This window comes from Malurus melanocephalus, unplaced genomic scaffold (genome assembly GCF_030028575.1).
Source record: "Malurus melanocephalus ecotype Western Australia unplaced genomic scaffold, MMel_1.1 scaffold_59, whole genome shotgun sequence".
Taxonomy (NCBI): Eukaryota; Metazoa; Chordata; class Aves; order Passeriformes; family Maluridae; genus Malurus; species Malurus melanocephalus.
In genome coordinates this window covers 1,430,994-1,454,323 of record NW_026623291.1, presented here as the reverse complement: position 1 = coordinate 1,454,323, position 23,330 = coordinate 1,430,994, and the positions used below count along the sequence as shown (strand labels likewise).

At 57.6% G+C, this 23,330-nt stretch overlaps 1 protein-coding gene across 5 annotated transcripts; it reads left to right on the top strand.

Moving 5' to 3' along the window:
- The first annotated feature begins 1,848 nt into the window (after positions 1-1,848).
- Positions 1,849-21,581, top strand: DNMT3B (DNA methyltransferase 3 beta). Of its 5 annotated transcripts, none has more exons than XM_057366001.1 (21): positions 1,849-2,481; positions 5,661-5,742; positions 6,120-6,383; positions 9,975-10,101; positions 10,805-10,908; positions 11,979-12,062; positions 12,544-12,735; positions 13,828-13,986; positions 14,737-14,844; positions 15,505-15,646; positions 15,965-16,093; positions 16,524-16,568; positions 16,901-16,980; positions 17,237-17,349; positions 17,722-17,905; positions 18,114-18,198; positions 18,640-18,878; positions 19,058-19,148; positions 19,363-19,511; positions 20,146-20,231; positions 21,314-21,581. In XM_057366001.1, the coding sequence occupies exons 3-21, from the start codon at positions 6,279-6,281 to the stop codon at positions 21,453-21,455; spliced, it is 2,364 nt and encodes a 787-aa protein (XP_057221984.1). In that variant the 5' UTR covers positions 1,849-2,481; positions 5,661-5,742; positions 6,120-6,278; the 3' UTR covers positions 21,456-21,581. The 5 variants fall into 5 exon arrangements, with proteins under 5 accessions (XP_057221984.1, XP_057221987.1, XP_057221986.1 ...); XM_057366004.1 differs by lacking the exon at positions 1,849-2,481 and adding an exon at positions 4,875-4,938 and having other exon boundaries at positions 6,120-6,287; XM_057366003.1 differs by lacking the exon at positions 1,849-2,481 and adding an exon at positions 4,875-4,938 and having other exon boundaries at positions 18,733-18,878.
- The last annotated feature ends 1,749 nt before the right edge of the window (positions 21,582-23,330 follow it).

Genomic DNA, 23,330 nt, shown 5'->3' with positions numbered 1-23,330 from the left:
GGCGGATCTTTCCTTCCCTGTGTCTTCACAGTGTGATGCTTTATGAGCTAATTAAGAGCAGTCTGGGTGCACGCGTGTGTGCGTGTGCRAGCACGCCGGAGGTACGGCAGGATGGTGACGCCAACGCTGTTAAACAATTTCTCAGGCAGCAAACCAAATTCTTGARGGAAGTTGAGTGACGGGATCCAAGAAGAAGAGTCTCGGCTGAGGTACGTGATCACAACATCCTGTTCCAACAATCACCAGGAAATTCGGTGGTCCTTCCTCCTGGCAGGAGCTGAGGGCAGTGAGGCATGCGAGTGCCACAAACCCCACTATGGCACAGGAGGCTCTGCTCTGCCAGGACTTATTCAGTTCTCAAATCAAGAAGGATTTACTYGAATTAAAGAGAAGGTTGCGGGGTGCTGGCCGTAGTTATGAGGGTGCCTGGAGGGGGATGGTGCCCAGCATCCCGGGCAGARCCCCAGGGCTGCCCTAGGGGTGCAGGCAGCTATCAGCCCATGGGTGCTCCTGCCAGGCCATTCTCATGCAGAACGTGTCGCTGATGGACTCATCAGAGCTGAGGACAGGCCAAGGGCATCAGTTTGGAGTTGCAGGTATGTGCCCTTGTTCACAAATACCAAAGTAAAAGCAGCAGCKGAAAAGCAATGGGGACACACACCAGCACAGGAAAATAGTCTGAAAATGGCGGGCTCCAAATTGAGCAGAGATTCATGTACCCTACTTGAGATGCATTTTTCAGCTTCATTTCACATGTCAAACTTGAACTTTCCTCAGCACTAGGAGACTGTTACTTGGGAAAGGTCCTTATTATGAATTCCCAAGAGATCGAACCTGGGGTGTGCCCATCCTATTCTCTGATGCCATTATCTATGCCAARCTCTTTGCAGTTGCTCCCAGGTCAGCCATGCAGCTGAAGTGGGGAACATTACCTGCATTTTGGAAAACATAAGAGTGTGTGAAGGAGCTGGGGGGGCTTTCACCCAGCTAGTTTGAGCTCACCCACTGTCTGGGTGCTTTGCCCACTTGAAGTGTCTGCTGTGGGCTGGAAACACTCAAAGAACATCTCTGGACACAGCCTGAGGGATGCTGGGACTCCTCCTGCCTGCCCAGCAGAAATTTCAAAGGAGTTATTTCTGTCGCCCTGGATAAATGAGAACTTTGAGACCACGATTTCAGTTCTCCTGCAGCTCAATGCCCCTTGCTCTTCCCCATCACACTCCTGATCCTGTCCCAGGCAGACCCTGCTGCAGGAGTAACTGGCTGCCAGCCTTGCGTGCAAAGGTGGAGCGGGGCTGGGAGCTCCACTGCTGGGCTCTGGCACGCTCCTGACTTGCAACCACAGGCAAAACTCTCCCTCTCTCCGCCAGCTCCTCTGCCCCTGAGCAGGGACCATAATCCCTGASCCAGGCAGGCAGGAGCAGCTCTGGACCTGGCATGGAGGGAGGGGGCTCTGCTGGCAGCCACCCCCTGGGAGCAGCGTTCCTCTCRATAAAAGTATATGAGCTTAGGAGGGTGGTTTGGGGAGGCCTCGTCACTTCAGATTAGGCTGTAGCAGGCGTATCCTGTTTTCTAGGAAAAAGAGGATTTTGTGGCCAGCTTTGTTAGAGAGGCATTGAAGATTTTTCTTTGTGTGCCTTGGCGTTTGAAGTTTGCAGGCGGGTAGCTGCAGACTTTCTAGATGTTCTGGTTACACGGATGACACTTATTTTTAACCTTATTTTTATTAGAGGTTTGTATCATGTGGGCCTGGCCAGCCCACAGGAAGGGCTAGAAACTTCTTGTAGGAGGGATAACATTTCCTATCTCTGTATAAACAGCAATTCCCCCCAGATGGGAAMAGCCAGCCCAGCTGTAAGGCAGGCTGGGGCTGTATTCCCACATGTGGCAGCAGGATGAGGCTCTCCCACAGCGGGAACAGACCTTGCTTCCAGCAGCCAGAGCCCTGCTGCTGACTGCCACAGCTCTCCCCGCACTCAGAAGAGGTGCCAGGGGTAGGAGACCTGCTCTGGGGAGCCGTGGTGAGGAGTGACTGGCCACTGGGAGCTGCGATGGAGCAGCACTGGTGGAGTTGGTGGAGAGGCAGGCGGCCAGCACAGGGCTGGGGTGAGGGCCCAGACCATGAAGATACTCATGGAAGAGGAGGAGACATCCTGTGCTCCGATGGGGTCTTGCAGTGAAGAAGGCTGGGCAGTGAAGATGATATTACTGTGGGCTGKGAAAGAGCCACTGAGCTGTGTGTGCCTGGACGTGGAAACCGCAAAACCTGAACGCTTTGGGAGCATCGCTGCTGACTTCGGTGAAAGGAGAAGTTCCTCCTGCTCCCAGCCCCAGCTTGCAACTGTCCAAGGTGATTTAATGGTGCTGGTGCTCCTCCCGACCTGCAAGAAGACTAAACAAGTGCTCAGCCGTTACTGGGACATGAGAATGTGGGAGCCACAGGATCCGGAGGTGACAAGGTTGCACTGCTGACAGCTGTAGGTAATGATGTGTATTTGCTCAATCGCTTTATTTGCAGAGGATCTCCAGGTATGCTGCTGTGACATATGSTGGAGTAGGTCCCAGCTCAAACCCTTGAGTGCAAAGCAAGAGATGGGAAGTGGTGGCAGCTGGAGGCAGAGCTCTGGGCAGGGAGTGGCATTGTTTTGCCTGGCCAGGGTGACAGAGGAGAATTTTAGGAAGAAATTTAAAGTGGGAGAACTGGCTGGACAGAGAGGAGCTGAGCGTGGTGCCATGCCCTTCAGAGAAGGCACTGGCTGAGCAGCTTTCAGTGAAGAGGAAGCTTCAGGGCTGGGATTGGGATATGTGGAAGAGCTGGCATGGTTGCTGGGAAGCATGTGAAAAAGGAGGAGTTGCTCCCGATGTGAACAGATGTTTCCAGTCCCGACTGTGTGACAGTGACAGGGAATGCCTCCTTCAGCCGGTCAGTCACTGGCAAACTCATTCACTCCGTGAATTTGAGGTGCCAGCCAGAGCACAGCCAGATGGGGGAATGGTTCTTGCTGGAATGACTTTTTGTAGAAGCTGGGCAGCCCAGCCTTGCTGCTGATGGGAATTCCTCCATCATGGGGAGGGATKTGTCCATGGCATGGTGTGCACAGAACATGCCACCCACACCCAGGGGTGGTGAGGGATCCCTCACTTCTCCCTCCCTGCTTGGAGCTGCTCAGAGCCTGGTGCAGGGTACCTGGAATGTCTGGTGGGAGCCTGGATATAAAATCCTCTGTAGATACCTCATTTGCCATGGAATGACATACAAATTCTCTTGATTGTTAAGAAATAATAAACTCTCAGCATCTCTCTGTGGTGTGTGTAGCAGACACAGGAAAAGGATCAGGCTTTGGCTTGTCTGCCAGAGCTGCTTTGTCTGGTMCCAGACCTTTCCCACAAGCAGTTTGCACAGCCTTGCTCTACTGAATTAAATGATAACTGAGGAATAGAGAGGGAAAGAGGGCGTTTCGGCTGGCGGGAGATTGATGGCAGGTCAGCGAGGCCAACAGCAGCAGGAAGGTTTCCGTGGAAMGGGAGAAGAACTGGTGGATGCTGGAAGGGCTGATTCCACCCTCACAGTGCCCTGGAAACTCTCATGAGCACWGTTCTCAAAAGCATTTCCCTTTCCTAAATCTGGAAAAACAAACGGGAGTAAAATCTATTTGCTTGTTTTAAACTATTCACCCGAGCTGCGAATTGGCTTTATGTGTATGTGGTGCATGTTTGTTTGAATGGTGATGTCCAGTATCCCCAGGGGTTATCCACAGAGGATTTCTCAGCTCCTCTTATTCACTTGCAGTGCATTTTTTGCATTTGCTGCCAAATTTTTCATGCTTGTGTTCTGCAGCGTTGGAGGAGTGGTTTGGGGGAACCTGCCGTACAGGCCTGGGGCTGGTCCTGCAGATTTCAGACACTTTGGCTAACTAAGTTTTCCTCCTGACCCTGAAAKCTCATTTCTATCACACCAGGATAATCATATTGCTTTTCTTACTGTTACACACTTTTCTGCTGAATCTAGAAGTAATAACAAGCGAGCAGGGAAGATTATACCCCACGTGGACTCCGGATGCTTTGTCTGGGGCAGGAGAGGCGCGGGCTGTGTCCCTGGCCCCGGCGCAGCCCTGCAAGTGTCTCGCCTCTGGACGGGGAAAGGGAAAGAACAAACAAGAACTGAGTGTAAAACTTGTGAGGCTTTGTCTGCTCACGCTGCTCTGCGCGGGGTTGTGCTGCACGGTGCTGTGCAGGGCATGGTGCCCCTGGAAACCGACGGGCAGAGTGCCGGCTYGGTGGGCGAAGGCTCTGCCCGGCCTCGGGGTGCCTCGGAGGTCTTTTCTGCCTCGGGGACTCAGCTGCGCGGGGCTCCGAGGGCCGAGCCCCGGAGAAATGATGAACTCYCGGGGATGCTGGGCAGTGGAGGCGACACCGGGACACCGGCGGGTACCAGGGCGTGGGGAGCCCGGGGAGGGTGTGAGACATCAGRGGAGTGTGGAGCCTCCGGAGGGGGATGCTGAGCCCCGCGGAGTTGATGCAGGGCACCGGGGAGGGTAYGCAGGGAGCCGAGGCAAGGGGGATGTGGGGCACTAGGCGGTGGTCCCGGGCGATGTGGGGCAGTGAATGGGACACACCGGGGCACCGGGGGTGCGGAGTCGCGCCGGGGGGGATGCGGCGCCCCGGGGSATGCGGGCCCCGAGGGAATGCTGGACCCCCGGGGCTGCGCCACCGATGGACTTGGGGGGCCTGGCGGGTGCGGTGGCGATGCGGGCCCCGCGCTCCCCTCCCCCGCCATGGGGCGGTGAAGGAGGAGGAGGAGGAGGAGGGGCTGCCCAGCACGGGCAGGGTTAAAGCGCCATGTAACCGGAGCGCGGSGCTGTCGGGGGCCGGCCGGGGCGCGAGTGGTGGCGAGCGGCAGCGCGGCCCCGCTGGACGGCGCGTCCCGCCGCGACACAGGTGAGCGCTGGACCGGGGGGACCGGAGGGTCCGAGCCGGAGCCGTGGCACATCCTCGTGAGCGGCTTTGTTGTCCCCGGCGGTGGCGGGGGACAATGAGGCGGGAGGGGAAGGCGGCACCGGGCGCACCGGAGCGCGGCGGCGGGAGCGCCCCGGCCGGTCTGGCGGTCCCGGTGCCCGGTAAGCGGGGACTCGCGGCTCCGCCCCGCGGGCTCGGCAGGGGACAGGGGGTGGCGGGCCCCGCCGCCACTTGTTGCGGGCGCTTGGCTCTGGGGCGTGTTGGGGGGATCGCTKCTCCCGCAGCCTCCGGCACGGTCCCATAAGTCCCCCTGGTCCCTCCCACTCCTCCGSTCCCGTCGCAACTTTCGGAGTTTCCCGCGGAGGCGCCGCGAGCCCCGGGGGCGCGTCCCGGGACTGTCACGGCGGGGCCGGTGCGGGACCCCCCGCCACCCGCGGGGCCGGGCCGGGGCTGAGCCGGAGCTGCGGCGGGGGGCTCCGCTTGCTCACACGGCGAGAGATGGCTGCGGGGCGGGGGGCGGTTCGGGGGGCCGGGGTTCCCCTGCCCGGCTCGGCCATCCCAGGCAGCGCGGCCTCCAGGCCGGGGGCACCGTGGGGAGCTGCCGGGGGTACCGGGACGCGGTGGCGCTGCTGCCCGGGCCGGACACCTTTGTGTTCGGTTCTCGGTCGGGGATCTGACAGCGCATCTTCCYTCTCTGTTGGCAGGAAAAGAGGCTCTCGGTGACGCCTTGGGTGCGAAGCTTCCCCGGGGCCGGGCCGGGCYGGAGGGACGAGGTGGCCGGAGCAGGTATTGACCGGAGGGCTCTGCTGGCATCTGCCTCTTGCCGACCCCGGAGGGAGCCTCTGGGGGAAGGAASATCATCGGAAAAGGAGGAATGAACTTCGCAGTGGCCCCAGCCTGGGGCACAAGTCCCGGGAAGCCAGGAGAGGGGAGCGGCGGGGGGACCCCTGGGGCGAGTGGTGGTCCTGCACCGACCTTCCTCAGGGCAAGGAAGGGGTGGCTGGAGCGTGCTGCCCTTAAGCAGAACTCACCTTTCCTGCCTCAGTTTCCTAATTTTTAGTGAACTGAGGAGGAGTGAGCCTGAGTGAGCCCCCCTGCCTCTGGACTGGGGGGGGCTGGAGGGCAGCGAGGTGTCATTGTCCCCTTTATGTCCTCTTGTGCAGGGAGAAGATGAAGTGGTGACAACTCCGGACAGAAGACCCATCACCGCTGAGCAGGACTCACCTGTGCACCAGAGCCCCCAGAGCCTCCAGCCCTTCCCACAGCCCTCATCTCCTGCCCACAGGCAGCCCCTGCCCCACGCCGGGCGGRATCCCACCGGGATGAACATGGTAAAGAGCCCGGAGCAGCTGGAGCAGCGGTTGGCAGGGATGGTGGCTGTCCGGGAGAAGTCTCCAGCCTGGTCTGCACTGGGAGAGGAGGGGCTGGTTTGTGTTTTGTTTCTTTTCTTTGCTTTGCTGCGAGGCAGTGGAGAGAGCCGGGGTGGGCGCCGAGGGCTGCGGGGGGAGCGGAGCGAGCGGAGCGGGGCAGGAGGAAACCGGGGGAAATGGAGGGAAGTGCTGGAGCGGGAGAGCGGAGAGGCCAGGCACAGGAAGCGGGCAGGGGGAGCCTGCCCTTCGCCCCCTGCCCTTCCCAACGAGCACATCTGCAAAATCGGCGCCTTTCTTACGGAACTGCCAACCCAGCAACTCCTTTCTTCCCAGGATTAGAGGGAAATGTTCGGTTTGGGGAGACTTAAAGGCCATTAGCGTGCACCACAGCCCAGAGCTAGATCGGCCATTAGGGTTCTTTATTTCTTTTTGTTATTCAAACAGGGCTTGGGCGATGGCTCCATCCCAGCCGTGGGTAAAGCTTCCCTCCAGCCTTTTGATATGCATGCCCCTGTCTGGAGGCAAAGTCCGCAACCTCCCCACCTCCTGGGGACATGCACCTGATAACAGGGCGGCCTGTTTTCTCCCAGCAAGGAAAACTGAAATCAGCCTGGGACAGGGTGGAGGAGCAGCCCTGGGAGCAGGGGTASGGGTCTAGTCCAGAGCATGGCCCCGCCAGGTGAGCCCTGCCCACCCTGCCCTCTCTGCCAGGTGAGCCCAGCCATCCTGTCCACTCTGCCTGCACTACCCGCTCCAGGGTGGCTGGCAAGCTTGGCCAGGCAGGGACCAGAATTCTCTCTAAGCAGTTAATACTGTGGCATGGTCTTTAACCAGTTTGGCAAATCTTAAAGAAGCTGGTATTGCAAAATGAGGGCGGGCTGTGGAGTCAGCGGGTTCATTGTCTCCTCGGTGGGATTTGGCTGCAGGGCACGTCCTGGTCACTAGGCAGTGCTGGGGCTGCCACTGGTGCCGGGCTCTTGGGGAGCTTTCGGCAGTGGAGCTGGAGCTCTGCATTATTTTCTTCCTCGTGGGTTCTTGTCTGTGGCACAGGACTGTGGAGCAGCCGGTGTGTTTGCAGGGCGCTGGGCAATGCAAACACTGCAGGGCTGGTCTCCCGTGAGACAGCACATGTGAGGGCAGTGCTCTGTTTCTTATTATTTTCGTAATGCCCTGAGTGCACATGTTGGTGTGTTTCTGTGAGGGGAGGCGAGGACAAAGAGCAGAGCCTTGCTCCCGAGCAGGAGCAGGGATGTGGCTCCTGCAGGGGACCCTGAGGCTCGGTGGGCAGCAGGATGGGCTCGTGTGCCTTCAGCACTTGTGTCTTCAGCAGAAGAGGAGATGGGAATTGCAATCCTGCTGCATAGGTGTGGGGTTTTGAAAATGCCAGAGTTTTAACGAGCAGTTTGGGCCGTGGTGTGCTGTTCCCTTTCCCGTCAAAGGATGGTGACGGGATGTCCTCGAGTGATCCTGGGCGGCGCAGCTGGAGAAGGGCACGGAGCAAGCAGGGAGCTGACGTGCCTGTGCTCACGGACCTGCAGAGCTCTGACCTGTGGGCYTCTGCTCTGCCAGGGGCAGTTCCTTCCAAAGGGATAACCCTCTTTTCCCACTTTATAGCTGGAGCAGAGACAACGTGGGAGCTCCCTGAGCACGTGGCTAAGCTGAGCTCAGCACATTGGGTTCTTGGTCAYGGCTGTGTCCCTGGGGACACCTTGTCACTGTGTCACCTTACCCCTCACCTCCCCAGTGCTGGGCTGGCAGGACACCCTCAGACATGAGGCAGTCCTGGGGCTGAGAAAGGAAAAGCCATTTTGAGGTGCAATTTTGACCATCCTGGACTCGGGTTCCTGATGAAGGACCCAATGCAGATGTTCTCAGAGGGTCCCTGTGGAGTTTTAGGGGTGCAAATRTTTGGGAAGGCTGGGAGATGGCCTTGCCTGCTCCTGTTCATTTTGAATTTTACCTGCCTCGTGCTGCTCCATCTGTGTCCCCTCTGGGTTAGAACACCCTCAAACAGGGAGAGCAGCGTGTCTCACATCTCCCTGTAGGGATTCCCAAGGGAGGTGCACTTTTTGGGTGAGTGTTGCTGTTTTTGGTGGCAGCATTGCTGCCAGTCRTGACTGCTGCTGCTCTGCAGCACTGTGGGTTGGGGAAGGGGAGCAGTCCAAGAGCTGCTGCCCCTGACCAGGCTGTGCTGCACCGTGGTGGATTGCTGCATCCCGGAGCATCYGGGGCYCTGTGGGACCGTCCTGGGCCGGGGRCAGGCGGCGAGTCTGGGCAGCTCCCAGGAATTGTTTGCCGGGTCTGGGAGCAGATGTGCTGCAGCAGTGCGATTTCTGCACACACAGCTGCGGGGGGTTATGCAGTGTCTGGTGCCGTTCCTCTCCTCCCTTTGTCGAGGAGGAGGCAGGACGTGCACCGGGGAGGGGGTCTCTGCCTGTGGAGGTGGGCGCCAGACACCTGYTTTCCTTTGTGTTCGAGTGTTACCAGGTTTTTAACTCTGCCCTGTGCATCCAAAACACCAAACTCCAACTGGTCTTTGTTTGCCAGAGGTGCTGACAGATGATTTCAAAGCAGAAATCTCAATTGTTAGGGCAGCGGTTGGAGGCGATGCAGAGCGAGAATGACACAGAAGGGGAGGTGGGCTGGAGCTGGGGTCTCTCTGGGGCTGAGGGGGGTGTCAGTGGGCTGGAGCTGGGGTCTCTCTGGGGCTGAGGGCTGAGTCAGTGGGCTGGGGCTGAGGGGGGTGTTGCTTTGGCTTCCTAACAGGGCTGTAGGTGGGCAACTACGACGAGCCCTGCGAGCTCCTCGTCTCTTGGTGGCGTGCTGCTAAAATGACTGTGCTGCTGAAGGGGCAAGTTGCAGCACAGACCCGTAGCCCAGCAATGAGGCAGCGGCGTTCATGGCGTCCGGGTGCCTCTGRGAGAGCCAGGAACTTCCACTTCAGAAATCAGGATCCAGGGAGGGCAGCAGGGAAAGCAAGCCCCAGCTCTGCAGGGGGCTTCCAGGGCAGGCGTGCTGCTGTGCCTGGACACAACCCCCTGCTCTGCCCCTTCCCCCTGGGGTGAGGGAGCTGAGGCCGGGAGCGGGGGGCAGGAGGAGTTTTCTCCCTCCGGGAGAGTTTAACGCAGGCTCCAGGACTTTGCCCCCCATGGCGGGCTGCCTGCCTGCCCTACTGCTGCAGGAACAGCCCACCCACCTTGGGCGTGCTGGGCAGCGGGAACACGGGGAGGCTGGTGCCCCAGGGGTGGGCTGTCCCCTGGGATGGGCTGTCTCTGGATTTTACAGGGTGGCCGGGAAGCKCAGCTCTCCTCCAGACAGGCTCTGTCAGAGTGAGCTGGGGCTGGGCAGTTCTGAGCCCCGGAGCGCTCTGCGGTGTACAGATGTTGTAGAAAAACCTGGTGTTCTCCAGGGACAAGGGGGGTGYGTTTGGGGCCTCTGTTAGGTGGAACTGATCGTTCTTTAAGGCTATCACGTTTGAGGGGAGGTTATGTGGTTATGTCCAAGTGCCCTTTATCTCCCAGGACCCTTAAGTGCATCTCCAGTCAGGCCCCTCTGCTGAGGGCATAAAGTTGAGGCTGGGTCGAAAAGCTCACTCTGCTTTGCCYTCCCTTGCACGGCTGAATTTCCTTTCCGCTCTGGCTTCTACAGGCAACCATGAAAAAGGACAAGAGCCACAGGCAGGATGCAKCAGACTGTAGGGCAAAGCTGATCCTCATCAACGGGGACAAGGCACCGGGCGTTGTCCTGGCGGCGAATGGGAAGCCCAGCACTCCAGGTGAGGGTCACCACACTGTGCCCAGGGTGCTCCCAGGATGGGTGAGGATGCACAGGGTTGGGATTTTACAGCCTCTGCCCCAGGGCCTTGCTGGGGGATTTAGCACTGTGGCTGCAGTCAGGGTCCCTCTGTGACTCTGCGGGGTCCCTGTGGTGTGGCTGCACATCCAGACCGTGGTGTGGGTGTGGAAGTGGGTGCCACGCTGGGATGCTGGCTCTGCCCCTTGATAATTTAACCCCTACAGAGTGAGGAAAGTAGGGGACCCCCCACCTGCCTGAGGGATACCACTGATCTGAGGGGCTTCATCACTGCTCTTGGGATGCTCTTGTTTGGCTTCCCAAATTCCTTCTCTTGGTTTYGAAGGTCCTGCTTGAAATGACCTGGTGACAAGCCCTGAATAGCTGATGTGGCTTCCTTGTGCCTCTGAGCTTTCAGGAACGAAGGAGTAGATAAGAATGTCCCCAYGCTTGCTGCTAATCCCTTCCAGTTTTGGGGACAGCTGGGTGATCTGGGGCTGTGGTGCCACAGTGGGGAGCCCCAGGGACACCACTCATCTCTGCTTCCAGCCACATTTCTCTGAGATGGGGTTTTGRTGTCTCTGAATCGTGGGGTGTTGCTGGGAGCAGAGGGAGGCTGGGGCATGCAGGGGCATGGCCAGGAGGGCTTGCAGAGCCTGAGGCTGCTCTGTCTTGTCCCTGCACAGGTCCCGGAGGCCTGGGACTGCCATCCCGGAAGAAGGAAAACAGCAATGGAGACCTCTCCAAGGAGGACCTGGCCTGGCCACTGGATCTGACGCCGGTGCAGAAGGTAAGTGAACACCYAGGGTGTTTTTTGGGGGCTGTCTGTGGGGGGCATCCTGTACCAGGATCCTCATCTTGCACTCAGTGCCAGAGGAACAGTCCAGTGGTATATTCAATACTTACCAGTGTAATATTTTAACTTAAATTCCTGCTTCTCAAGATACCACAGCAGTAGGAGAGGGTGGTGTGGGATGCAGTGATGCYCATTACATGTTGCAGCAGCCTAATAATTATTATGCTGATATTTTCTTTGAAAGTCTTGGCTGTATTGATGGACTGAAGCATCTCGTGCCTCCCACTCTGGGGGTGGGCTGGACCCCAGTTTCACCCACCCTCTTTTGTTGACTAGGTTGACAAACCTCCAGCGTCTGAAAGCATTTTTGTCTTCTGGCTTTATTGTTTTGAGTTAGAAATAAAACCCAAGGTTGGAGATCTGCCTGAGATGAGGCAGATTCCAAAAGAAAGAGCCATAAATCCRGCGGGTGAAAATTCAGCGTTCCTGCTAAGTTTGGTTTGGGGGCTTTTCACTGCAAAATCTCAATTAATTTTTGAACCTCTGTTGTGCTGGGTGCAGGAAACATGKCTGGGCTGGACTGTAACTCTGCCCACCAGGGAGAGCGCCCTGAGTGCTGCTGCAGGGCTGGCTGTGGGAAGGGGCACACATGGCAGTCTAAAAGCATCCAGGGTGTGTGTGTGGGTGGGTCCATGCCTGGGATGGGTGCTCTGCTGGGGTCAGTGGTTCTCCTGACATCCCAKCCCTCCCAGCTGTGGCTCCTGCTCTCTCTCTCATGCTGGGTGCAGTGGGGCTCCTGAACCCTGCAGAGAGCCTGTGGAGCAGAAAGCTGCCCAAAGAGGCTCAGCCCATGGTGCCTCTGGCACCCTCATGGCTCCTCACCTTCCTCAGGTCACTGCCCCTGGTGCTCAGCCCCATGAGGCACAGACTGTCCRTGTCCCTGCGTGGGGAGGGCACCCATGCCATGGCACCCCTCTGTTGTGGTGGCAGCTGCAGCCCCRGGGCAGCGCTGGGTGGGAGAGCAGCCTCAGGCAGAAGCCCACGGTGTCCATGTCATGTTCCAGGCAGGGCGGACCCGGCACGAGATGAGGATCAAGGAACCACCACGGAGTGTGGAGACCCTCAGGGAGCTGCCCACTCCCGTGCGGGTGAGTGTCGGGCAGTGCCAGAGCTTCCCTGGGGCTCCAGAGACCTGCACTGCAGCTGTGCCCTGTTCAGGCATCTTCAGACGCGGTACAGCCTCCCTGTGCCTCAGTTTCCCCATGAAGGGAACATGTGTTTGCTGTTCCTGCTATGAACTGGGTGCGTTGAACACCCTGGGTGGATTTGGGATGGGGAAATGGCAGAGGGCAGTGGTGCACCCTTTGCTCTGGGTCTGGTGAGTCAAAGCAGAGCAGCTCTCCTGCAGGCACCCCCATTAAGGGCTCTCTCCTCCCTCATTTCCTGGCTCCCTCTCTCTGATCCTGCTTGGGGGGTGGGGGATGATGCAGGCAGGGCTGGGGGGTGATGCAGGGCTGGGGGATGATGCAGGGCTGGGGGGTGATGTGGGGCTGGGAGCTGATGCAGTGCAGGTCTCTGCTCCCCCTTCCCCTCTCCCTGCTGCACTCACGCTCCTCTCCACTCCTGCAGAGCTCCAGGCGTCGCTCAGCCGTGTCCACACCAGTGACCATCGACCTTACGGAGGAGGACGACTCCCAGGACTCGTCCCGGAGCAGCAGCACGCTCTCGGGCAGCAGCTCCCAGGAGGGGCAGAATGGCTCTGCTGAGCTGGGGGCTGAAGAGGCAGAGAGCAGAGACATGGGCATGGCGCTGGAATATCAGGTACAGAGGAGCTGAACTCTGCTTCTGCTCCTGGGGTCCTTCAAGCATGAACCTCTGGCTTGTCCCAGAACAACCTGGAAACCTCAGTGCAGTTCCTGCTGCCCACCCTCTGTGGTGCCTGGGCTGTCTCCATCCCACMAGATTTGGGGTGCTTTGGGGACCAGCCCTGCCAAGCTGCCACTGGTGGCACGCGTGGGCCCCCCCAGACACGCATGCGTGTGCTGTGTGCCGTGCCCTGCTGAGACAGGCACTTGCATGTGCAGAAAACATTTCTGTCGGGGATGCTGGAGAGAAACGAAGCTGCTGGGGCTGCAGAGCGGGATTTGGCGCCTGCAGGCTGCAGGGCAGGGCCCCAGACTTTCAGGAATTGGGCAATTGGATCTTGCTGCATAATTAAGTACCTAATTGCAGAACAAAGCTGGGAAGGAGGGCTCTGCAGGCAGAGGTGACTTTTCTCTGTGTGAGGTGYCTTGCTGTGCACAGCACCCAGCGGTGGCCTGCGTCGGGTCGCACCAAAATTCTTGGYTCTTCTTTTTCTTCTGTTTTTGCTCTGCCCCATTTCCTGCTCTCTTCGGTGGGAACAAGAGGAGGGTGAGTGGGAGTCCTCACTCCACAGAGGCTGAGCTGTGAGCCCTGTGAAGGGGCTGCCCTGTGCTAGGGAGGATTCTCGTCTGCTCAGGGCACCCAGGGAGCAGCCTTGGGGCACCCAGGGAGCAGCCTTGGTGCGAGAGACCCTGGGAGGGCAGGCAGGAGTGGACACGCACGGGGCTGGGCGCCAGGAGGGCTGTGCAGGATGGAGCACGCACCACACCGTGCGCCAGGCACGGGCTCAGCGTGGGGCTGGCACACACAGCCTCCCCTCCGAGCGTCTGCATGGATCAGGGCTGGCATCCAGCATTGCTGGGGAGGGCTTGGCCCCGTGTTTGAGGGATGGTGTGCAGCTCTTGTAGATCACTGCACAGAGATCCACAGGTGTGACACACGTGGTGACACACCGAGTCTGCCCCCTCTGCTCCAGGGCTCTCTTGTGCAACTGCCCAGGTGAAATGGGGAGTTTGTGCTTTTGCTTGATCTGTTTTCTTTTGCTTTCAGGATGGGAAGGATTTTGGAATTGGGGAGCTTGTCTGGGGGAAGATCAAAGGATTTTCCTGGTGGCCTGCGATCGTWGTCTCCCACAAAGCCACGGCCAAGCGCCAGGCGGTCTCGGGCATGCGTTGGGTGCAGTGGTTTGGAGATGGGAAGTTCTCTGAGGTAAGCCTGCTGCCTGTGCCCAGCCCCAAATCCCYTCCCCTGCACGCTTCTGTCTCACTCCTGGGGTTGTCTGTGGGGTGTGTGAGCTCCTGCAGCGTCCCCAACCTCCCCTCCTGGTGTTCAGCATAGCCAGGCCCCGGCCAGGTTCTCATGGCTCTGGGGTCTGTGACTGATTGCTGTAGGTTCATGACAGCATCCMGAAATGGGGACATCTGCCTGGCCACTTCACAGGGGTTTGTCCATGCCCCAGACTGCCCCCATCACCACCTGCCTGGTGAGGGATGTCCCCTCAGAGCYCCATCACCCTCACAGAATCAGAGTATCCTGAGTTAGAAGGGACCCATGGGGATAACCGAGTCACATTCCATCCCTGCGCAGGAAAACCCCGAAATCTCACCATGTGCCCAAGAGTGTTGTCCAAACACTCCTCATCTCTGGCAGGCTGATGCCACAGCCACTTTCCTGGGAAGCCTGTTCCATTGCCTGACCGTGAGCCTTTCCCCACCATCCAACCAGGATATCCCAGCCCTCCCATGCTGCAGGCAGGAGGGAGGAAGGGCCGTGCTGGTGTCACCCCAGCAGTGCCGGCAGAGGGTGCAACCCASCCGTCCTTGTCACACTGCTGCTCCTGGCAGGGCTGCCACTGGGCTTCCTCCTGTGGCCACAGTGCTGGGGCCAGGGACCACAGTTCCGGGGGATATGGCCGAGCAGGGTATTCCCATCTCATCTTAAGGCTCTCTTCTTTCCCAGGTTTCTGCAGACAAACTGGTGGGACTGATGGCCTTTAGGCAGCATTTCAATTCCTCCACGTTCAACAAGCTGGTCTCCTACCGTCGTGCCATTTACCACGCCCTGGAGGTAACCACCAGGGGTGGGTGGATGGGTGAGGTGCCAGCTGAACCAGATGGGCTTGGTGGCCAGGGGGATGTGGTGCAGGAAACCCCTTCTTTCTCAGCTGAGATAATTTTTGAGTTCAGGTGTGGGGCCAAACTCTGTTTAATCCTGAGGGTTTAGGGGCAAACGCTGCTGCTCGAGGTTTTCACTGCTCCTGAACCCCAGGCCAGGCTCCTTGCCAGGGCAGTGCCAGGTTGGCTAGAGATGTCCTGGGTCAGTGCCAGGTGCCTTTTGGGGTGGGGGCTGGTACTGAGCACCCATGAATCCAATCCCCATCCAAGGGATGCATCACWTGTTGGCATATGGGGCTGCAGACCCACAGGCACCTCTTGTGCCTTTTCTTGCTGTTGCTTGCCAGGAAGCAGAATCTGGACAAGAGCTGGGGCTGGGCTGTCCCTGCTCCTGACTCCATTGCGGGTGGTGGAGGACAGGTGGGGTCCTTGCAGGAATGGAGGCACCAGAGCGGGAATCTGTCAGCTGCTGCTGTGCTGGGGCAGCCAAGCCCTGCACATGTGGGTGTGTTGGGTGGGGAGGGGATCTGGGGCTGTGGCCCTGGCAGGCTGTGGCTGCTCCCCAGACAGAGACCACCCTGCCACCCTGTCCCCTGCTGTCCATCCTCACCAGGTTGCCCGGAGCCGGTCAGGGAAGACGTTTACAACTGGTCCCAGGGAGTCGCTGGAGGAGCAGCTGAAGCCCATGATYGACTGGGCAATCACTGGCTTCAAACCCCTGGGGCTCAAGGGACTGCGGCCCCCCAAAGGCTCAGGTGAGGTGGGGGCATCGGCTGGGTGGGGGCTGGTGGGGGCAGTGGCCACTGTGGGCTGGCCCAGGCTGAGCCTGCTCATYCTGTGCCACGGCCATGCCAGTCCAGTCCCAAGGTGGTCCCCRGGTTCCTCACTGGGTCCACCACAGCAACATTGCAAAAAGTTGCAGCAAAGCACCCTCCAACCCCATTGAAATCAGACCTGCCTGAGCCTTGTGCCATGTTGGGGGAGCTGGGTAGCCAGAAAGGCTTCTGACCTGGCAGGAGATGTCCCTGTGTGTCCTGGAATCTTGTCCTTAGGGCACTGCCTTTTCCTTGCAGAGAATGGGGTGCTGAGGAACGGGACAGAGGAGGTGGTGTCTCTKGAACAGTGTCCCCCCACCAAGAGGCTGAAGACCTACCCCTGCAACAGCAGCAAGGAGCAGCGTGTGGAAGAGGACCAGACCCGAGGTAACCAGCAGAGAGCTGGGGAGTGGCTTGGCCTGAGCTGTGCACCCTGAGAGCACTGGGAGACCATTCTGGGATGAGGCTTGGCTCTTCCCAGGGACCGTGAGCTTGGTGCCTGAAGGCAAAAGCTTTTGTGGTTCTGTAGTGCTCACTTGTGCCTTAAAAGACACCAGCAAACACAATACCAGACATGGGGYTRGSCCCCACTSRTGGCTCAGCTTGRACCATGCYATGTGCTCCTACACTGAGCTCTTAYTATCTCCATCARTGAAAGGATGTGGGTTTTGCTCCAAAATCTCTCAGCAAAGCTGGAGCAGTTCTAATGCAGGAAATAAAGCACCTCTAAGCAGAGTGCATTTAGAGTTTGTTACATAAAGAATGATAAATATGATAAATATTTTTTTCTATGCTTTTTCTTTTCTATTTTATAAAGAGCAAATGGTTTCCGAAGTTACAAACAACAGCGGGAAGCTGGAAGGTAATTGCTGGCCCTGTCTCTCTTGGGAAGAGGTTTGGGGTGGGGGGGATGCTGGCTGGCAAGGGTCATAGATCCCTTTTCAACTGCACCATGTAGGAAGGAGGAAGCTGCAGTGGCTGCAGGGTGCTGAGGGGACAGGGTGCTCTTGGATCCCCCACAGGCAGCCACAGCCTCATCTGGACGTGGTTCCAAGAGCAGGCCCCATTTGGATGCAGTTCTGAGGGCAGGCTTTATCCAGACACAGTTCCCAGGRGAGGCTGCAGMCTCTGTGGGTTGTGCTGGGGTGTAYGGGGTCCCTGCCCTGGGTGARYRCAGCTCTCTCTGTCCCACAGACAGCTGCTTGTCCTGCGGGAGGAGGAACCCGGCCACCTTCCACCCTCTGTTCAAGGGGGGCCTCTGCCAGACATGCAGGGTAAGTGCTGCCATGCTGGGGCTGAGCAGGGGCCTGGGAATGGGGGATGGGGCTGGGGTCCAGCCAGTGCTGCTGGGACAGGGGGTGGCTGTCTCTACGGGAGACTGTCCCTCGGCATGTTCTCACTCCCTGAGACACCAAAGATGTGCATCTCTGAGCTCTGTGTGTACTGGGAACAGCCCAAAACTGTGTTTCCCACCCACTGAGCATGGCTCCTGATCCTCTGTCCTCTTCCTCGTGGATGTCCTTTTGCTAGGATAGATTCCTGGAGTACTTCTACATGTATGACGAAGACGGGTACCAGTCCTACTGCACCGTCTGCTGTGCGGGCAAGGAGTTGCTGCTGTGCAGCAATGCCAGCTGCTGCAGGTGAGYCCTGTGTTTCTGCTCCTGGGGCTGAGGCCCTGGCATCATTCCCAGGGTGCTGCAGGAAGCAGGATCCTCCATGAGTCTGGGCAGGGGCTGTGGTTCCCCCCAGCTGGCTGCCATGCAGCATGTCCCAGCCACTCTGTCCCTGCTGAGCCAGGCATCACTGGAATAAGCCCTGTGGAGGTTGGCAGGACGTTTACCCATGCCTTGGTCACCAGCTTATGTTAGCAGCCCTAAAAAGCAGGGTGCTGCCTGTAAAAATGCCCAGTTACGTGGTGGGGGCTCTGCATGGGGGRGGAGACTGCAGGAGAAGCTGGAGTGACCCAGAGGGGTTGCTGGAGTGATAAGCACGAACTGTTGTGGTTTGGGCAGGTGCTTCTGTGTGGAGTGTCTGGATGTGCTGGTGGGGCGAGGGACGTCGGCCAGAGTCAAACAGCAGGAGCCCTGGAACTGCTACATGTGCCAGTCACAGCAGAGCCACGGCGCGCTGCAGCGCCGGCAGGACTGGAACAGCCGCCTGCAGGACTTCTTCGCCAGTGACAAGGGACAGGAATTCGTAAGGGCTGTGGGCAGGTGGCCCAGTGTGCTGGGATGTGGGGGGAGAGGGTCACTGAGGGCAGGGAAAGTGGCTTAGAATCCCTCTTTCCTCTGCCTTGGTCTTGTTCATCGACGGTCTCTGAGGGTGCTGGACTCCTGGCCCTGCAGATGCTCTCCTGAAGTGCAGCATTGCCAGGGCTGAGGCTTCATGGCTGTCTCCATTGCAGGCTGCACCCAAAATCTACCCCACAGTTCCTCCAGCGAAGAGGAGACCAATTCGAGTGCTCTCRTTGTTCGATGGGGTGACAACAGGTRAGGCAGGAGGGCAGCACTGCCTGGCAGCTCTTGGCACTGGGCAGTGGGGATGAATCGTTCCATGGCCTCAAACCTGTCTGTAAAAGCTTGGTGGGGAGGAGGGGGGTGAAGTGAAAGCAGCAATATCCCCATCAGAACGGGGATTAGGGCAGGGTCTCTCTTTCCTGCTGGACAGAGCTGTGGAGGAGGGGAGGGATGGAGCAGAGGGCATGGGAGTTTTGCTTACAGAGGTGTTCTGCTGTGCCCAGTGTGATCTTGGGTGGCTGGTTCCCCTGARAAGCCAGAGCAGTGGGGACACCAGTAACCTGTACTCTGAAATGCCTGAGGACAACTGGTTCACTCAGCTCTGGCTTTCTGGTGTCTGGAAGCAAACCTGCCAGAATGGATCAAAAGAAAATTTTGCTCACCCTAAAATGCTGTTTGACTACACCCACCTAGGACATCCAGGAGCAGCCACATCCAACGGTGCTGATGAAGGAGACTTGGAGGCTAAAGAGAGCAGTGCCACCTCAGACCTCTGTCCGTTGGCAGGGTACACRGTGCTGAAGGATTTGGGCATCCAAGTGGAGAAGTACATTGCCTCAGAGATCTGYGAGAGCCCCATCGCAGCGGGCAGCGTGCGGCCCGAGGGCAACATCACCTATGTTCGTGATGTCAGGAACATAACCAAGAGACATGTGAGCTCTGCTTCTCTGGGGGCCTGAGGGATGTGGCACCGTGGGGACATGGGTCCCACCCCTCCAGCTCTGGGACAGATTTATCCCTTGCCCCATCTGGGAAGAGGATCAGGATGCCACCTGGATGCCGCCCGCTTCCATGGCATCTCCTGATGGTCGGGTTTGTCTGTCCTCTGTAGATTGAGGAGTGGGGTCCTTTTGACCTGGTGATCGGTGGAAGCCCCTGTGACGACCTCTCTGTTGTCAATCCCACCAGGAAGGCACTGTTTGGTAAGGCTGCTTTGCCCTGCTCTGGGCTGTGTGTCCTGGGGTGTTCCCGGGGCATGTAGCCACCTGACAGCCCAGGGAAGTGGTTCAGCCCCAGKCTGTGTGGGTGATGGGCTATCTCTGTACCCATCTTAGTGGGGACGGCAGCCAGGCCCCCCACCCCACACCTCCTGTGCCCCAGCTGGTCCCAACCTGCTGCTCGGCTTTTTCCATGCAGAAGGAACTGGGAGGCTGTTCTTCGAGTTCTACCACCTGCTCAACTACGCCCGTCCCAAGGCGGGCGAGGAGCGGCCCTTCTTCTGGATGTTTGAGAATGTGGTGGCCATGAGGATCAACGACAAGAGGGACATTTCCCGGTTTCTGGAGGTAGGGATTGCTGACAGCTGTGGGAAAGGCGTTGGAGCAGGTGACACTTGCTGGGCTGTGCAGGGTGTGAGGGTCTGGCTATGGTTTCCTGTGGCCCTGGTGCTGGAAAACCCCCTGCCTGGTGCACATGCCAAGGAATCAAGTTTAGTCTTGGCTCTGGATCCTCCCCTCTGGCTTTCATCAGGTCAAACCCRAGCACTAGTCCTCTGGGGGAGGGGTTTTGCCAGCCTTGCAAAATGCATCTGTTCCCAGCAATGTCTGTTATTTCTAGGGAGGGGGTGTCAGGGACTGGGAAGGGATTTTAACTCTGTGGTGGCCAGGATGAGTTGTGGGTCATCAGGGACCACTGGTGTAAAATCACCACTGAARRCTGCCAGTCCTGATCCTGGCCCAGRGGAACCAGCACTGAGCACCTTGTGRTGGTTGTTAGMTGTTGGCTGTGGCCATGAYCTGGGAGCCCATGTGGCCAYGCAGGCCRTGCTCTGGTGTGAAACAGGGTTTGTGAGGGCTACATCATATTGAGGATTCACTGAAGGCTATAAGTCYCTGCAGTGCTGTGGGAGGGCTGTCCAAGCAGGAAAGAACCGAGCCAACATTTCCTCTAACTCCTATCTTGCCTCTGTTTGGCCCTCAGTGTAATCCAGTTATGGTCAACGCAATCAAGATATCAGCTGCCCACCGAGCTCGTTACTTCTGGGGCAACCTCCCAGGGATGGACAGGTAAACAATCAGTCTGCTGTCCTCTTGGATCTCTCACTGTAGTTTTGGTTTGTTTTGTAGTGCTCGTGTGGGTTATTTTGTCWCCCTGGCTCCAAGCCCAGCTCCAGGCAGTGTGGAGCCACAGCTTCCGCACGGGGCAGCTTCCCTGCGTTCATGCACACATGATAATTAATGCACTTACTAATGAGCAGGGATGAGACTGCAGGGAACAAGTGTAGCAGCATCCCCTGTCCCTGAAGTTTGTGGAGGGATGAGTGATGGGGCTTGCTCAGGATGGTGTGTGGTGGGTCTGGCTGGGGTGCACACATGGACGGGCTTTGGGGTAAGGCCMAGGCTGATGTGGGGTGCCCTATGGCAGCCCCGTGCCCTGCTCAGTGCCATGGTTGTGGGTTTCTGGAGTGGAACTGAGTGGCCACTGTGGCTGTGGTGCTGTGGGGGAAGCTCACACTACAGCCAGCAGCTGCTGTGGCAAGGCAGGAGTGCTCCCTGCTCCAAACTTCACACCCYGAATTCATGGCAAAACACAACAGAAGGATTGGGAGTAGATAAATCCAATTACAAAAGCCTGAAGTTTTTGCACAGTGGATGCTTYTGGCCACTAAACCCAAGACTGGGGTTAAATAGTTTTGCTTGTTTGTATTTAAATTGCCAGTATTTGTTGGAATTAACACCCAGCTAAAGGCATTTGAAAGTAAAATAACAATTCCAAGCCTTTGTCATGTGAAATGGCTCTTAGACTTTCATCTGATTGTGAGGGAAGTGCTCAGCCCATGACTCAGAGCTACCCAGAACTACTCAGTCCTATCTCCATGGAGTAGCCTGGGGCAATGCTTGCAGAGGGATCTTCCAGGAGCCTTGCCAGAAAAAGCCACGAGGTGGGGGGCACTGGGGGTGGTGGGCAGGCACATCCGGGGTGGTGATGATGCTGAGGCTCAGTGGGGCTCTGTTGTGCTGGAGAGCTGAATCCCCTTCCATAGGAGCCTCTGGATGCTCACTGTCTTTGGGTGGCCTGGGAGCGGTGCTGCCCAGGAAACAGGGCTCCCGCTGCCTCATTCACCCTCTCCTCCCTCTGCCCCACACAGGATCTTTGGCTTCCCCCTCTCCTACTCTGATGTCTCCAACATCAGCCGTGGGACTCGCCAGAAGCTGCTGGGGGGATCATGGAGTGCCCCTGTCATCCGGCACCTCTTCTCCCCGCTCAAGGATTACTTTGCCTGTGAATAGCAAGAGGAGCGTCCCTCGTCTCTCCGGTAAAGATGCACAGCGCCGCTGCTGTGGCGGGAGAGGGACGGGCACGGCCACCGGACTGTCACAGCCCCGTCCCTCCCCGGCCACGTGCCGCGGGACGGCGGCCCGCGCCGGGAGAGCCGAGCAATGTCTGTAACCAAAGAACCTGGCAGGGTAACTTCTTTAAAGGGACTAACAGTGATACGTAGGAAATGATGGACAAAGCTTTAATTACCCAGCACACGAAGCTCTATGCATCACTGATGAGATGGGGAGTCTCCTCCACAGCATTAATTATTCYGGTTTAGCCTGGAGCTGGGAAGTCACCACTTGCTGAGCAGCCAGTGTGTGGGCAGCTGCTGGGGAGCTGCAGGCAAACCTGAACTACAGTGAATTAATGCTTTTCCTAAACAAACAAAACCTCTTGAAGCAACTGCCAAAAACCCCCAAACCGTAGCAGCAGGTGTAAGGGACCCTGCTCAGGTTACACAGTGAACACAGGATCATACAAACCAAATCTTGTTTTTATTTTTTTTTATAAAACTTAATTTTGTTTTAATGTCTGTTGCTGCTTTAAGGCATTACATAAGAATGTGGAGATTCCTAGACCTGAATGTAGCTGAAACTGAACTGTGAGGTGATAGAATTACTTTTCTAGCTAGAACTAAAGAAATATTGTTTTATATGTTTGGTTGTAGTTTACAAATATTCACTACTTGCTTTTTAAAGCATCTAAAACGTTTCCTTATGTTTTAAAATCCTGCTGAGTGGTTTGAAAGCTTACACAGTAACTGAAGCAGGGAGGGTTCGGGCTCCAGTGTCTGTAAAGGAAAATGTTTTTGGAGCATYCATTTCCCAAATGAATGTGGTATGTCAGCAGGAAGGACAGCATGGTGGTCAATGGCACCCTCAAATCTGAGCCTCCCAAATGTCATTAGGATTTGAGCAGTGGTGGCAGGATGTTCTTTCCAGGGATAATCGCTCCTAATGCCCATGAGGTGCAGGGACCAGGAGTTCAGAACTGCTCCTGCCTGTGCCTGTCCCATCCTGAGCACCCGGGGAATGGGACAGTGAGGCAGGAAAGCACTGCCACTGCTGGGGGATTTTGGGGGTCTGCAGGCAGGGGCTGTACCTCTCCTCCCTGRCATCCCTGTGCACAGAGCTGGGATGCTGCTGGTGCTTGTGTGCCCAGCTCGGCCTGGCAGTGCCCTGGGGGCTCCTGGGGCTGTACCTGAAACCGGGAATTCCTGTGACTGCCACTGTGCTCACTTTTGATTGCCCTCCYCCCCAGCTTTGCCAGAGTGATTATCCCACTGTCCATGAAGTCCTGGGCACACTGAGCCTGTGGCCACTGGGAAGATGTGGGTGCCTGTGTCCACTTCCTCCAGGTTTTCTGTAGCCACTGGGCTTCTGTCCCAGCAGGCAACTCTGGGGATTCTGAATTCCAATGCACATTTCAATGCACTGAAACAACTCCTTCCTTGGTCCCTGTGTCCTCCCCTACCTCTGCTGATCACCTGTCACCCGGCTCTGGAAGAGCCCTTGGGCRCCTTTTCAAAATTATTTGAGCTTAAACCATGGGCTACCCCTCCACCCAATTAATGCCAGGCTGCCTTGCTGTCTTGCGAGGTGCTGTACAGTATCACTGGGAAGAGCTTCTCTCCCAGCTCCTTCTACCTCTCTGGCACCCCAGTCCCAGTGCTGGAGGACAGCAGCTTCCCATTTTCCACCCTTGTGTGCTGTTTTCTATCCCAGCTCCAAGGACCATCTTCTCTTGGTCTCCAATCCCATCCCAGGGAATGGACAGCAAGAGAAGCCCAGGTAGTTCAAAGCTTTTTTTTTCCTGTTTTGACCTGGAGGCTACTCTTTAGA